Source organism: Protopterus annectens, chromosome 8.part1 (assembly GCF_019279795.1).
Source record: "Protopterus annectens isolate FY-2018-M chromosome 8.part1, PAN1.0, whole genome shotgun sequence".
Classification (NCBI taxonomy): Eukaryota; Metazoa; Chordata; order Ceratodontiformes; family Protopteridae; genus Protopterus; species Protopterus annectens.
The window spans coordinates 76,861,786-76,877,789 of NC_056742.1; the positions used below are offsets into that span (position 1 = coordinate 76,861,786).

Sequence of the window (16,004 nt, forward strand, 5' to 3'; positions counted from 1 at the left end):
CTCCAGCTTGGGACCTTAACTTTGAAGAGTCTGAATTACAGGCCCTCATGGCAGTGGAACCCTTCATTATATTCCATGCAGACAGGGTTTCCCTCTGGACCAATTCTTTATGCCCAAGGTGGTCGTGTGACCCTAAATCAGTCCATTCATTTGCCTACTTTTTTCCCTAATCCACAAAACAAAGTGGAATGAATGCTGGACTCTGGACGTGCACAGGCAACTTGGATTTTATTTGGACAGGACTAAGCCTCTCAGAAAATCTGAACAGCTGCTAGTTGGCTTTGCTGCAGGGGCAGAGGGAAAGGCTGTTTCAAAGCAAACAATTTCCAAATGGATAGCCCATTGCATTCCTTTCTGCTACAAACACCATGGAAAGCCTACCCCACAGGGGATAAGATCACATTCTACCAGGACTGCATCTACTTCTGCAGCCTTTCAGAGAGGAGTCCCTACCAGGGACATCCTAGAAGCTGCTACTTGGAGCTCTGTACATACCTTCACCAAGCATTACCACATGCCTGTTTTTTCTAAATCCAGAGCTGGTTTTGCCACTGCAGTCTTGCAGGGCTTAATAGCTGGCCCTAATGCTCCTTAACTTCCTCCTCCCTTCCTTGGCTTTGTGAATCCACCCAAATGTGATTGCAATAGTGAAACACTGAGAACATTGTACAGTTGTTTACACTTACCATAAATGTAGATGTTAGTGTATTCACTGTTGCAGTCCTGGTTACCCTCCCTCCAGCCCTCTGACTTCTGTGGGCTCTATCTTTCCTTTGTTTGGTATAGAGCCCAGAGAAGTCGGGGGCTGGTGGGTGTATTTGTTTTTGATGGAGGTGTAGCATAACATACAATTGCTTCCCATTGTGGGGGCATCTGACATCTGGGGCAAGAAACTGATGTAATGGCGTTGGCTGCATGTTTTATACCCCTGACGTCATGGAAGAGACAGCATCTGATGCAGAAATCCGAAGAGACTGGTATTCAGGCCGGCTGAGGGCTACCTGCAGACAGATAACCGAAATGTGATGACTGCAACAACGAATACACTAACATCTACATTTATGGTAAGTGTACACAACTGTACTGTGGAAGTCAGTTGCTCCTAATTCTAGTTGCCTTCCTTTGGGACAATGAAAAAGGTTTTACTTAGTCTCTTGGGACTTTTGTCTCCAAGTCTGAATACGAATCCCTTCAACTTGCTGGCTTGCTCTTTAAAATTTATTTCTTGCTTTGCTTGTTCTGTATCTAAAAATACCAGATTTTTTCCTAGGAAATAAACTTTGAAAAGGATGTAACCACTTGAATTTAACCTTTTTTCTCCATCTGTGATTTACTGGGATAAAATTTATTTTCTGCCTGGTATGCAGCATATGCTTTAAAAAAAAAAAAAAAAAAAAAGTACCCCTGGTATCGACAGACTTTTGGTACTTCTCCCTTTTGCAACAGTTATGTCAGTAGCAGTGCTTTGCTGGTATGAATGGACCTTCTGTGGGTCTTGGTTGCTTTTTTAATGCTTGGAGCAGACGCACATCCTCTCAACAAATCTTGCAGTGGAATTGCCAGGAAAGTTGCTTATTTGCACTAGCATAAAATTGTGCATTCTAGCATCTGTAGTAAGAAATTTTGCCTGTGCTCTATTTTCTAACTTTTTTGAAACTTCTCTTGAATCGGTGTTCAACTTGTCTTTACTTCGTCTCTCTCAGCTCATCTGAATAGTGGTTTTAATCTTTTCATGTTGAAATATCTTTTCACTTTATTCAAGTCTTACTTTTTCCTCTGTTTCTAAGAACTTACTGCTGTCATGAAACCACCTCGTTTGATTTTTTTTACTGTTTTTTTTTTCCAGATTTCTTATTTACTAGTACCCAGCCAGTATAGTTGCTAGCCAATAGCCGGATGCCTCCAAAGTGAGGTTCTCTTTCACAGTAGAACACTAGTTATGCTACTCAGTTGGCAGCCATCCTGGATGTCCCTTTTGTGCTTCTCACTGAATTGCTTGTACGTCTTCAATGCCCAGCCAGTGTTTCTACAGCATGGATCAGAAAATGATTTGCTTTCTTCATGGAACCATTTCCTGAAATATTCTTGCAGAGCTTGTTTGCGTCTTTCCCATGAAATGAGACCCCTTTTGAAAGCTGACTCCAGGTCTCTAACTCCATATGGTTGACCAACTTTTTGGAAAGTTGATTATATGAAGTATTTGCAGTATAGTGGAGATCCAGAATGTGGTTTTCCCCCACTGTAGTGTGATATCTGAGGTGTGGGTGTGTGAGATACGTATATATGTATGTATATACACCAGACTTGGTGCAGGAATTATAGACAGACAGAAAAAATGGGGGGGGGGGGCAAACACCCAGAAATAGGGAGAGATTTTAAATATTGCTCCCAAGTTGCTAGAATGACGTTTTGCTTAGTATATACTTTCTGAAGGATATGAAGTGAAACTGTCTGTCATTGGAGATTGAAGTCACGAAATTGCCAGAAAGTCAAAAATGTTATGAGGAACAGACCAAAAATTAGAGGCAAAAATCTGGATTTTCTGCGAGAATCTGGGCAGTTAAGAGGTTGTGTGTAACTTGGTGGGGTGCAGCCCTTTTGCAAACAAAATTAGACCGTAATATCTAACATGGTTTCTACCATATTCAGTTTGTTCTGTAATGCTGCTGCTTATACTTATCTTGCACACTGTGCCTAGTTGGATTAGGGACCTGCTTTATTTTCAGAGAGCCTGTAACTAGATTTGATTGGTCATTGCTTGTTTTTTCCCAGTTCACATTGCTATGTTCAGTCTTGCATAACTGAGTTTTAAGATTCAGTTGAAATGGCTCCCTCACAAGGATGGTTTAGAAAAAAAAATTGTAAATGCTGTGTTCTGCACATCCAAGTTGCAGTGAGAAACCCCGTTCTGAAATGTTTATTCATTTACAAATTTCATAAAGGCAAGTAAGCTGTGCTAGTCTTGATAGTTTGTTCTAAAATGAGCAAAAATGGTTTATGCTGGTCTTTGTTGTGGTCTTGCAAGTAACTCATTTCATTGTGTGGCAACTGGAGGACATTTAGAATGACTAAGGCTTGAGATGTCTTGAGCATTTTGTGCTGCATTGCTTTGTTATAAGCATGGAATAATTTCCTTTGTACAAAATGTTAAGGAACACAAACCCTTGAAATCAAACTAAAGGCAGTTTTTGGGTCTGTTACATCAGTCTGTTAAATCATTGAAATGGAAACAGTTGCTGTGGTGACCCCTAATGGGAGCAGCCGAAATAAGTTAAATCGTTGAACGCTTAAAGCAAACAATTTATTGAGCCCATGTAAGCGAAAGCTTACAATCTCAAATGTTTAGAACAGCGACCACTGTTCCACAAAACAAAAATTTTTTAAAACGATCCACACCCCCTACTTAAATATACTAACTCCGAGATCGCACTACAGTAACGAAAATGGCAAAGTAATGGAAGCGGCCAAGCGATTTGACTTTGATATTTTGAGGCTGGATAGCAGTCTGAAGCTGTGTTGGGATGCATCTCAGAAGTTTGTGGTTTGTCCCACCCTTAAATCTGCCACCATTCTCATGGTGCACGTTGGCATATGTGGAGAACTGTTGCACTCCACCTTTTTGTGGTGAATACTGTATCCCCTCAAACTTTAACAGTAAAACCCAAAGACCCACCCTCACACTTTGAGTTTGAGCTAGCAAAATATTTTGTCACCACTAGCGGAGTCTGCAAGAACATGAGCTGCGAATTGAACCTAGGTCTATTGGGCCAAAGTCAGGCTGTATCCACTTTCACTACCAGAACCAGCCCAGATAATTAGAACAACTTTTAAGTGACATCAGACACTGTCCTGGGAAGAGTAACTTTTAAATGAGTAAATATTAATGCATAGTACTGTCTCTAATGTCTGCTTATGTAGTTTGAGTACATTGTATCCATTTTTGTTTTAGATTTTGATGGCCAACTTCCTTGCTCAGACAGAGGCTCTGATGAAGGGAAAGACAACTGAAGAAGCTCGCAAGGAGCTTGAAGGTGCAGGAATGAGTGGAGAAGCTCTGGAGAAGCTTTTACCACACAAGGTATGTGGAATGAGGTTTTACTACAGATATTCTTGTGGAATTAGTCCACCACTGTTCAAACTCCTTATTCATGTTAAGGCAGAGATGCATTTGTATAGCTGCCTGTTGTGTATGTTTTGCTATGGATATGGCTCTAACTCTTATGTAATGCTTTCAGAATATCTGAAATGGTGAACTGTACAGCTCTGATCAGGCAGTTAGCATGCATCACTGCTTTTATTTTAGAACCTTAAATCTGAGATGTTGCAGACCTGCGGTTCCTAACATTGTTTGCAATTAGTTAGGTCCTATGTGGAGTATAATGTGAGGAACAGTGCCTTATTTCTGTGGCTGTGTAAGGAGCTTACATGGTTACTACAACTGAAGCAAAGCTCCCTGAAGCTTAAATAGCGGAGTGTGAACAGTCTCATGAAGGCATTTTAAAGTCTAGCCAACGCTGCCAGCCACTGGTAGCCATAGCCATTCAGTGATGTTCCCTAATGCTGAAGAAATAGCTACTCTTTAATGAAGACATGTTCTGTGTAACAATTTTGTGTTAAAAAAAAAAAAAAAGCAAAACCTACTTTTTCCTTTGTGTACTACCTTTTCCCAGCTGTCAGGCTAATTTGTTCTGTTGGGTGTAAGAGCCACCTTCCTGGTCTCAGGAAATATTAAAACCCATTTGTTCATGCCTGGAGTGTCTAATAGTAAGAGTAGAGGTATGGAGTGGGACAACTTTCAGACCCAGTGTGGTGGCCTGGTCTGCCCTCCCCCTTGGAACTTAACCTGTCTGTGGCAACTTAAACTCCACAATTACTGCATTGTTGTGTCTTCCATACGCAGTGTGCTAGCACGGTGACGGTGTGTGCTGAACAGTCCTGTGTTCCTGGGTGAAGCCTGTTTAGTCTTCATCAGCCAGGTAGTAAGTCACAGCCACCTCCCCGGGGTGGGTTATCTGCTTCCCCTCTACTGGCTATTCCTCCCCCTTTTTAGTTGGGTGTTACATGCTCTGAAGTTTTTTGGGCCCAGAGTGACTTGAGCGGCTCTTCAAGGGCCTTCCCTCTGGCCCTTTGTTTTTTTAGTGACCCCTCTCTGCCCTAAAACTTGTCTGATTTTAAAAGAATCATAAGACTCCAGATTGTCCAATGGGATCAGAAAAGGTCCTCTGCTTCCATGTCAGGTCTTCCTCTGGCTGACCTGACCCAAAGATCCAATGATTATTGGGTCCCCCACCTGCCCAGCTGCTATCAGCTCCAACTACTCTGAGCTGGTTACTGGTGGTTTGCACTGAGGGCAAAGCTCAGTTACTGGCGCTGAGCCTCCTCAGCCCTTTCCTGTCCAAAGGTGCTTTTTCTACATCCAGCTCTCTGGAATCTAGCCAGTGTAGTCTCCTTTAAGGCTTGTAATCCAAGGCATTGGTTTCATTAAATTTATGCTTTTTGAATCACTGGTCTTTGTTTTTATCAAATTTAGTCTCCTTTCCTACCCTGTTTGAGTCTCCCCTGCTTGGACTTGACAAGACTGGATGTTCTTCATCTCACATTGCTGCAGTCCTTACTTATGGGTAGTCCGCTGTCCTCGGTCGGCCCGAATACCAAAGTATTAGGCTGACGTCGGTCATGGGCGCTCAGAACTGACATCAGAGCGTCAGGGTATAAGGGCGCATGACCGACGTCATATCCTCAGTCTTTTTTGCCGCATGGTCCGATGCAGAAGCAGCGCGAAAGTGCCGTTCGACGTTCTGAAATTTTCGAATTCTGAGTTTCAGACCGAAACCAAGTTGGGCTAAGTACCCCGTTGGGGAATATTTTTGTTTTTTCTTGCCTCAGTTAATTCCGGATGTCAGAAAAAGTGAATAATTGTATTTCTTGTGGGAAACAGATACCGCATAGGGATTATCACTCTCTTTGCATTCCTTGTTTGGGACCGGACCACGACGTAGTCGGGTGTCGGTTTTGTGCTAGGTTTAATAAGCGCACTATAAAAAGGTTAGATTGTGCTAGGTTAGTCTTTGGTAAGCGGTGTAATTATAATATGCCGTCGGATCCTCCGACGCCCGCTTCCACGAAGAAGCACAAAGACAAATCCTTGAAACCTAGACTGGTTGATTCGTCCGTTTCGGACGCCGGTCCTGCAGAAGCTACAGTAGAGCAGGGGGATCCGGCTGAAGTTTCTGTTGAGTCTCAGGGGGAAACTTTGATTTTGCAGGATGTGGCATCCCAGGAGTCAGGTCAGGCTGAAGGGGCCTCTCAAGTTACTGTTCTCCCTTCTATGCCTAAGGTGGTTAGGCCTTCTGCTTCTATTCCTAAGGCTTCTTCTAAGGGTGGGTCTGTTTTGCCTTCCTCTGGTGTTCCTCCAGGTACTTCAGGGTCTGTGCCTAAAAAGCACATGCTTAAAATGGCAGAAGGTTTGATTACTTTAATTAGAGGTTCTATGCCCCCTCCTGATAAGAGGCCCAGGGTGGAGCCAGAGTTGGAAAGTTTGGATCAGGCCTCAGATGACTCAGTCTTCTGCTGAAGATATTCTAGATTTTCCTCCTTGTTCGGATTCTGATGCAGAGGATTCCACTCCTTCTGCTTCTCCTCCAGAGGATTTTTCATTTTCAGAAACTCTGCATTCCATGAGGGAGCATTTTAAGTGGGAAGGACAGGATTTCTCTGATTCAAGGAAGAGGCTTAGGGAATTCTTGTTTTTACCACAGCATAGACCCTTGGCTATATCTCCTGTTTTGGATGTTCAAGATGTTTTCTCGGAGGCTTCCCTTAATCCAGATTCTTTGCCTCCTGCGCCAGTTAAACCGGACGGATATTACAGGGTGCCTGAGGCTCATAAATATCTGTACGAGTCCTAGGGCGGACCCAGAAACTTAGTCAGGGGCCTAAGGGTGTTAGAGCCTCTGTTGTAAAGAATCCGGTTCCTCTAGATAAGGAAGCTAGAGCTTTGGATAGATGGGGTAAGAAGGTGTATACCTCTTCTACTTTAGCAATGAGGGCTTTAAATTGCCAGTTTAATATGTTGAAGTATCAGAATTTCCTCCTTTCTCAGCTAAAATCTAAAGTGGATGCTTTGGCAGAGGGCATAGAGTGTAAAGAATTGCAGGATTTAGTACGTCTCTGAACAGGTGGGTAAGCATTCTTTGCAGTGTGGTTTTGATGCTGTGCAGGCCTCTTAGGGTGGCTGCCACTGGTTCAGTTCTTCGCAGGCACGCCTGGCTTAAGGATCAGAATTTGTCCGAGCATGTTAAAACTAGAATTCTGGATGCCCCTTTACAGTCTGAAGTTTTGTTTGGTCCCCCTGTGGAGTCGGTTTTGAAGAAAATGGAGGACAAGGCTAAGTCTATGCAGACTGTTAAAGATTTTTTGCAGGTGCAACCCCCAAAGTTTAGTAGAAATTGGCCTACTAAGGGGTGGACCTACCCTTCTTCTGATTCTCAATCTAGGGGTAGATCTAGACGTGGCAGGGGCAGAGCTCACAGTACATTCAGGCCTAGAACTTGGAGTTCGCCTGCACAATCTGCAGGTGAGGGCAGGGGCCAGTCCTTTCGTAAACAGGCCCAATGACCTGCATTTTCAGCTGCCAGATTCTTCTTGCCTGGCAGCTCCTTTGGGAGGAAAGTTGGCACTCTTCAAGCAAAACTGGCTTTTTGTCACCCAGGACAAATGGGTATTGGACATTATAAACTGAGGCTACAAGTTTTATTTCCATACATTGCCTCCTTTCAAAGGCATGCCAGACGTTCCTCCTCGGCAAAGGATAGAGGCTCACAAGCAGATTTCTTTGCTTCTTCAAATAGGAGCTATACAGCCAGTTCCTCTGTCAGAAGTGGGACTAGGATTTTATTCTCGCCTGTTTCTAGTACCAAAGAAAGGGAACACGTGGAGACCAATTTTGGATTCATCTATCCTCAACACTTATCTGGACATTCCAAAGTTCAAAATGCTGACGTTACAACAGCTTTTACCTCTGTTGGGAAAAGATCACTGGATGGTAACTCTGAATCTCAGAGGCTTATCTTCATGTTCCTATCGGGCCCAGTTGCAGGAGGTACCTGCGTTTTCGGGCTGGAAATTTACATTATCAGTTCTCTGCATTGCCCTTTGGCTTATCTACTGCGCCCAGAGTGTTCACAAAGGTTCTGGCTCCAGTGATGGCCTTTTTCAGGTTGAGGAATACAGATTTATCCTTATTTGGATGATTGCCTGATTATTGCACAACACAAGGACGAACTTCTTCATCATCTACAGTATGTGATGGTAGTGTTAAGATGCCTAGGGTATTCTGTGAACGAAACAAAGTCCAGTCTAGTACCCTCTCAGGACATGTGCTTTCTGGGTGTGAGACTGAATACAGCTTCCCAGATGGCCTTTTTGACCCCGGACAAACAAAGAAGCCTTTCTCTTTATTTCCATCAAATGTCTCTACAGTCCAGGCTGACTGCAAGGACAGTCCTTCAAGCCTTGGGGTTCATGGCATCTTGTATTCTGGTGCTTCCCAATGCCAAACTGCATATGAGGAAGCTTCAATGGTATCTCAAAAATGTATGGACACAACACTGCCAAGATCTAGACACTGTCATTCCAATAATACCTTGCATTCAGAAGGAATTTTTGTGGTGGGCTCAGGAATGTCACCTAAACAAGGGACTCTCTGTGACCCGACCAGAGGAGAGTCAGATTTTAACGACAGATGCCTCGGACAAGGCTTTGGGAGCACACCTCGATGGAAAATGGGTGCAAGACACGTGGCCTGTCAGACTTCAACATTTGCATATCAACTTGAAGGAGATGTTAGCAGTTCAATTTGCATTGATGGCTTTCAGGGATTTACTTCGCCCAGGACAGGTGTTGATTCAAACAGACAACACTACTGTCATGTGGTACATCAACAAGCAAGGGGGAACCCATTCGTACCCTCTTTGCAGGCAAGCGATGATTTTGTGGGAGACTGCTCTCCGTTTATAACTCAATCTTCAGGCAAGGTTTCTACCAGGAGCACCGAACTCCTTAGCAGGTGTGTTGAGCAGACAAATTGTGGATCCTCACGAGTGGAAACTGGATCCTCATGCGTTTCAAAAGTTGACAGTGTTATGGGGACTCCAGACATAGATCTGTTCGCTTCTCCACTAAATTACCAGTTGCCAAAGTTTTGCACAAAAATGTTTCATCCCACAGCTTGGAAGTTGGATGCTCCATCATTCAGTTGGAGCAATCTTCATGTCTATGCCTTTCCACCTCTGCCTCTCATTCCCAAGGTACTCCTGAAGGCCAGAATAGACAAGCCATCCATGATTCTGATAGCGCCGGATTGGCCTCGACAGCACTGGTACCCACTACTGAGGAGTTTAGTACGGGAGCCTCCATGGCCTCTACCTTTGATTCCGCATCTTTTGTCTCAGGAGGGCAATCACTTCCTCAATGTCAAGATTCAGTCTCTGCATCTCACAGCCTGGCATATTCTGTTCTAGACCCTGGAGGGTCTCGGCTTCCACAGCAAGTTTTGAATGTTATTTTGGAGGCCAGAAGGCCTAGTACAAGGAAAGTTTACGCAGATAAATGGAGGAGAATTTTTCTTTGGAGCAGAGCGAAGGACTTTGATGTTTCCAAGCCTGATTTAAGTGTTTCTCTTCAATATCTTACTGAGTTATTGGACAAGGGTTTGTCTTTCTCCTCGATAAAGGTTCATGCTGCAGCCATTTCGGCTCATTATGACTGTGACCCTCCTTTGTTTTCCCATCCTTTGTTTAAGCAATTTCTTAGAGGGGCAAAGAACATAAGACCCCCACGTAGAGCTCCTACTCCTGCTTGGGATCTCAATTTTGTGTTGGAAAAACTTACTCTACAACCTTTTGAGCCTGCAGCTACTGCCGAGTTAAAGTATTTATCATGGAAGACTGCTTTTTTGTTGGCCATTACCTCTGTAAGAAGGGTTTCTGAATTACAGGCCCTTATGGCAGTGGAACCTTTCCTGATTTTTCATAAGGATAGGGTATCTTTGCGTACTAATCCTTCCTTTATGCCTAAAGTGGTTTCTAGTGTGGCCTTGAACCAAACTATTCATTTGCCTACTTTTTATGCAAACCCCCAAAATAAAGGGGAGAAGATTTTGCATACTTTGGATATTCAGACAGTTACGTTATTTGAGCAGAACCAAGGGGTTCAGGCAGTCTCAGCAGTTGTTTGTTTCTTTTGCTTTGGGTTCTCAGGGGAAACCTGTTTCAAAACAAACTATTTCTAAATAGATTGGATTTTGTATTTCTTTCTGTTATTCCCATCATGGTAAGGAGGTTCCGGCTGGAATCAGACCTCATTCCACTAGAGCTACTGCCACTTCTACTGCCTTTCTAAGGGGGGTAGCTACAAAAGATATTTTGGAAGCAGCCACTTGGAGTTCAGTACATACTTTTTCCAAGCATTACCACCTTCCTCTTTATTCTAAGTCTAGGGCTGGATTTGCCTCTGCTATATTACAGGGCATTTTAGCAGCCCCTAATGCTTTATGATTTTGCCATCCTCCCTTTACCTCTGCTTTGGGATTCTACCCATAAGTAAGGACTGCAGCAATGTGAGATGAAGAACATAGTACAGTTTTGTACCTACCATAAATGTAGATGTTCGAAGATCCACATTGCTGCAGTCCAATTTACCCTCCCTCCTTCCCCTCTGTAGTTTGGCATGGTAATATGGTTTGGTTGATGGTTGTTGTTGGGCATGTTTTTGGGAGGTATCCTATTTTTGGGCTGTGGCCTTTCTTTTTAGGGCCTTCTGACATCTGGGGCAAGAAAAGACTGAGGATATGACGTCGGTCATGCGCTCTTATACCCTGACGCTCTGATGTCAGTTCTGAGCGCCCATGACCGACGTCAGCCTAATACTTTGGTATTCGGGCCGACCGAGGACAGCGGACTATCCATAAGTAAGGACTGCAGCAATGTGGATCTTCGAACATCTACATTTATGGTAGGTACAAAACTGTACTTTCATCCTCTTCAAAGCTAGATACCAGGCCCCCTTCATTGACTTCATCTAGTCATCCAGGTCTGTTGGCAGTATTAAAGCTTCTGACTTGGAGCAGCTAATGAGGTCCTTGCAGACCCTGATACTATAAGGATTATTCCTTTTGGGTTTGGGTCTGGTTACTGGACCTTCAGCTCAGTCTTTCTTCCTTGCCCCCCCCCCCCCCCATCAGATCTGAGGTCTTCATATCCAACCCATAGGATGGGAAAGCAGTTTGGCTTGAAGGCCTGGACATCTTCGGCTCAGTCATTCTTTGGTCTTTTGACACTACTTTGGGGGCTGTCTGGAACTTTGAAACAGTATCAAAGCTGGAGTTTGGGTTGACTGCCCCTCCTTCAGGCTTCTCTCTCCCTCTTAGCTTTAGCTTTTGACGGCTCTGTTCCAGTCTGTGTTGTGGCTACATATAGCTTCCTTCAGCTTGGGTGTCACTGGTACCTTTGGATACTGGGACCCTCTGTTCTGGTTGACCAGCTTCTGTCCTTCATTGTAGAAGAGATGTTCTCGAAGGAGATGGGTCATGTTTCTCCATCTGGGTTCCCATCACCGTTGTTATCTGGGTCTACGACCTGTTAGCAGTCTGCTCCTGGACAGCCCTGCATCAGTTGGTCTCCATTCTGCTCCCTTAGAGGCCCCCCTACACCAAGCCTCACCAGAGTGGGAGTTTTCAGGGAAGAGGAGGTATAAGGAAATGCCTCGACTCCCTGGAGGAGTCTCTGGGAAGATACTGACCCTGAGGGAGAGGATCTCTGTGGGATGATGCTTTGCTTGGTGATCTCTTGGATCTGCTTTGCAAAGTAGAGGCTGGACTACTGACTTCCCCCTTTTCGGAGGAGTCAGTATCTTTGGAGGCCTTCCGCATGGGCACATCCATGCCTTGTGTAGTTCCCTCTCTGGATGCGCTCAGACCTAGTGTCCTGGAAGATGTAGAATGTACTTGACATAATGGAGCCGTTTCCCAAGAAGTCTGATAAGATTCTTACACCCACCAGGGACCTGCCATGTTTAAGTAAGGGTCCTGCTGTCTGATTGTTGTGGCAGCTGCCACCAAGATTACTGAAGACAGCTATTTGGTCCATCCTCCAAATAGGGAGTCTCCGGTTTGGACCATTTAGGGAAGTGCTCCTATGCCTCAGCTATGTTTGCATTGAGGGTATTTAATTACTTATCACACTTGGCTAGAGTAACTTGACCCGTTGTCTGAAGTGTCAAGGAGTGTTAAGAAGAAGCAGTCTTCAGAGATTCAAGAGAAGCTTGACACGGTCTCCCCTGCTATCCGCACCACTATCTCGGAGGCTCATTTCTAATGCAGCCGATGGAGCATCCCAAGCAGCTGGCTCTTGGATTGCCATGCGATGCCATCCCTGTTTGGATTATGCAACTTTGCCAATTACTTCAAGGTGTCCTTCATTAATGTCTCCTTTGATTCTGCCTTGTGCAAATTAGAGATTTTAGGACCGAGCAAGATGGGAAAACGCTGTCTGCTTAAGAGTTTTGCTACCCTTAATTGAACCTGTTTGAGGAGTTAGGGGGAGGGGGCAAATGCTAGTTTCTCAAATCTTCTCAGGATGTTCCCTCCTGAGGGCAGGGGGAACCTTAACTGATGCTGGCCACGGGGCAGGAGCAGTCTGCAGTCGGGATTTCCATGGGGCTTTCTCTGGTGGGCCCTTCCACTGACCCTGAAGGCTTGCCAGACTGCCCTACTCTAGAGGCAGTTAAGGGGCACTTGGCTCTTCACCCCGAAGCTTTGAAGGCCATTACCTCTGTGTGGGCATTGAGTCGTGTTCGGAGGCTACTCTTTAGAGATGTCAGTTTCCTTAAACTTCTCCCAGATGTTCCACCCCATCAGAGACTGAAAGCAGCATTAGAGATTCACAAGCTGCTTGCAAACGGTCAACCATGAGGTCCCACCAGACCAGTGAGGATCTGGGGGTCTTTTCAAGATTCTTTATGGCACCAAACGGAAAGGACCTCAGTCCCATTCTGGATTTAAGTAAACTGAATCCTTTCATGAAACAAATCAAATTCTGGATTGTTACGGTGCAGTCTAGTTTACCTCTACTGAGGAAGGATTATTGAATGTGCTCGATAAACTTCGAGGATGCCTGCCAGATAGAGGTGCTCCAGGAAGTTTCTGCACTTCTGGCTGGGGGACAGTCCACTTTCGGCTCAGGGCCCTGCCATTTGGTCTTACCACAAGCCCCCATGTTTTCACCAAGTGCACGGCAGTGGTGGCAACCTCCCTTCAGCTGCAGGGATTCCAGTATTTTATGTGGATAGTTGGCTTGTTACTGCTGCCACAGAGCATTATTGATCACTGCCAGGGATACCAAACTCCAGCCATGTGACTACTTTTGCATTATGGTCAGTTACCTAAAGTCGCACCTACAGCCTGTTCAGATATCTGAGTTCATAGGTTGCCACTTGGGTAAAGTCAAGATTGCTAGGCTTCTGTGTACTTGGGCCTTGTTGCTCGCACTCTAAGCCTCCAGCTCATGCAATTTTGAAATTCTTCGGTTAAATGGCAGCAGTCATAGGATTTGAGAGTGGACAATATCTTAGCGGTTTCTGGTTGCAGTGCTCATTCCAGAGAAGTCCAGCATTCTGGCCAGCAGCATCAGCAGAAGCTTCTGTTTCCCCACAATTGGTCCCTAATTCAGAGTTACAGCTTGGATTTTTCAGAGCTGGTGTACTCCATGTTGTGGCTTGTGTCTCAGTATGCAGCAGCTATTGACACCCGATTTCCCCTTTCGAGAGTCACCTAGGGGACTCTGGTTGGCTTGGCCCCTAGAACTTCTGTATGCTTATCCCTTGTCCCTTTGTAACATTTCTTCAGAATGCATCCTTCTGCAGAACTGTGATCCTCCTAGCACCTGCGAGTGTGGTTCCCCCTTCCTTTGGCCACTTCTGAAGTACCCCCCTTGTGTACTGGATCCCATTCTGGATCTAATTTCTCATCCAGTGGATTTGGGAGACACCTAATCTTCAGTGTCTCAAGTTAACTGTGGTTTCACCAGTTCCCTTGATGGCTGGAAATCCCAAGCATTCACAGGCTGTAATCAACATCTCAAACATTCAGCTAGAAAAGAATATTCTGGGAAGTGGAGACGTGTTGCTATTTGGGTGGAGTCTTGTGGACTCAATCCCTTTTCTGCTCCTTCTTTAGTGTCTTAGGTTTTCTTGCGGAGTTCTAGTAAAGTTCTAGTTTTTCTACCATTTAAGATGCAGTTGGCAGCCATCTCTAACTTCTAAGTTGTTAGGACAATGATCCTCTGTTTTCCCTCAAGATTTCCAAGACATTTCTCTGGTACTTTTTTTGCTGTGTGCCCCAGTTCAGCAACTTCTACCTTGAGGCTCTCTTCTTGGAAGATCTTGTTTTTGGTGGCTGTTACTTCAAGGTCAAGAGTAAAAACTCCTAATTCTCCCTTATTTGGTGGATCACAAAGACAGGGTGTCTCTACATATGACCCCTACCTTTATGCTTACTGGTTTCTCAGAATAGTCTTAACTACCATACATCTTCCGGTGTATTTCTCTCTCTAGCAAAGGCAGCAAATATCTTCTGCATTGTTTGCATGTGCATAGGCAATTGAGACTTCATTTGGACCATACCAAGGCCCTTAGAAAATGCAGTTGTTTACCTCTATTTCAAAATCCAGGTTGGGCTCACCTGTGTCTAAGTGACATTTCAGAAGGATATGCAAACAGTCCCAAAGCCACTCCGATAAAGTAAGACTCTTCCACGCAAACCTTGGTCATTCTACCAGGGCTGCGTCAATTTCTAGAGCATCTGTGGATGAGGTTTGCACAGCTGCGACTTGGATAGAGCTTCACACTTTAGCAATATATGCTAGATTTTTATTCAGTCAAGATCCAGGGCTTTGTTTGGCTCCACTTTATTGCAGAATACCCTTTAGTTCCTCCTGAAGATTTTTTTCATGGCTGTAGACTGTCTCGCAGGTTGAAGCCAGACTGAGAAGACCGCATCAGACAAGTTATGTAGTTGCCATAATGATAGATCTGTGCCTTTCTCCATCTGGTTCAACCCCCCCTTTCCCTGGCTTGTTAGCAAACTTTTCCTGTCTGAGATGCCCAGACAAAGAGGTAGTCTGTTATTTTTGAAATCCTGCTCCTTTCGTGGTTAGGGAAGTTTTATTGTAAGTTTGAGGTAGCTTACATGGGGCAAACTGAGGAGCAGGGGACTGTGGGTAAAGGGGTGGAAATGGGAGAGTTCAAAGCTTGAAGGACTTGGCTGGTGTCATGTCGGATAATTCCATAGGTTGAAGCAGCTGGAGACTGACCATATGGATCTGTCATTATGGTAACTGCATAACTTTCATTTAAGGTTTAAGTAAACCATCAACAAAACAATTTTCTTTGATGTGCATTTAACTCATTCCCTGCAATGGAGATTTGGAAGTTTGCACTGTAACTTCCAATGGGTGGACTCTAAGCTTTTTGATAAAATTTGATTTATTCCTTCACATTTCAAACGGTCATAGCTCTGGGCTATTAAAGAAGAGCAAATGGCAAACTCTTCAGTGCAAACCTATGTTTATAGTGGTAGTATTTGGGTTCTAGGTTTTAAAATAGAGTTTTAGTCACAGTAAGCATAGTAATTAAATTTTGTAACATTTTGTAAACAGTTTACAACTTAACAGGTACTAGTTACACACATACTGTTGGTAGCATTTTGTTCATCCATCTGAGAGCTTTCATGTGAAGCTAAGGAGCTCTGTCTGTTGCTTGGTTGAGATATTTAGAAAAGCATGCCATTTATGACAATGAATATTAAATGAACAGCAATTATCTTTTTACCTCCACTAGATATTGGTCAAATATCAGCACAATTGTGTTTGCCGTTGTGTACGCTTTAAGTTGAAATATTTTAATACTTTGTATGTAGCATGGCTTTAAAAGTAATGCAAATATGAACA

At 44.2% G+C, this 16,004-nt stretch overlaps 1 protein-coding gene across 1 annotated transcript in view; it reads left to right on the top strand.

Annotated features, from left to right (window-relative positions):
* GPI (glucose-6-phosphate isomerase) overlaps nucleotides 1–16,004 on the top strand; it is a 236,822-nt gene that overhangs the window by 197,871 nt on the left and 22,947 nt on the right. The window contains exon 15 of the mRNA XM_044081684.1: nucleotides 3,950–4,078. Coding sequence (XP_043937619.1) covers nucleotides 3,950–4,078 — 129 coding nt within the window. The remainder of the gene's footprint in view (nucleotides 1–3,949; nucleotides 4,079–16,004) is intronic.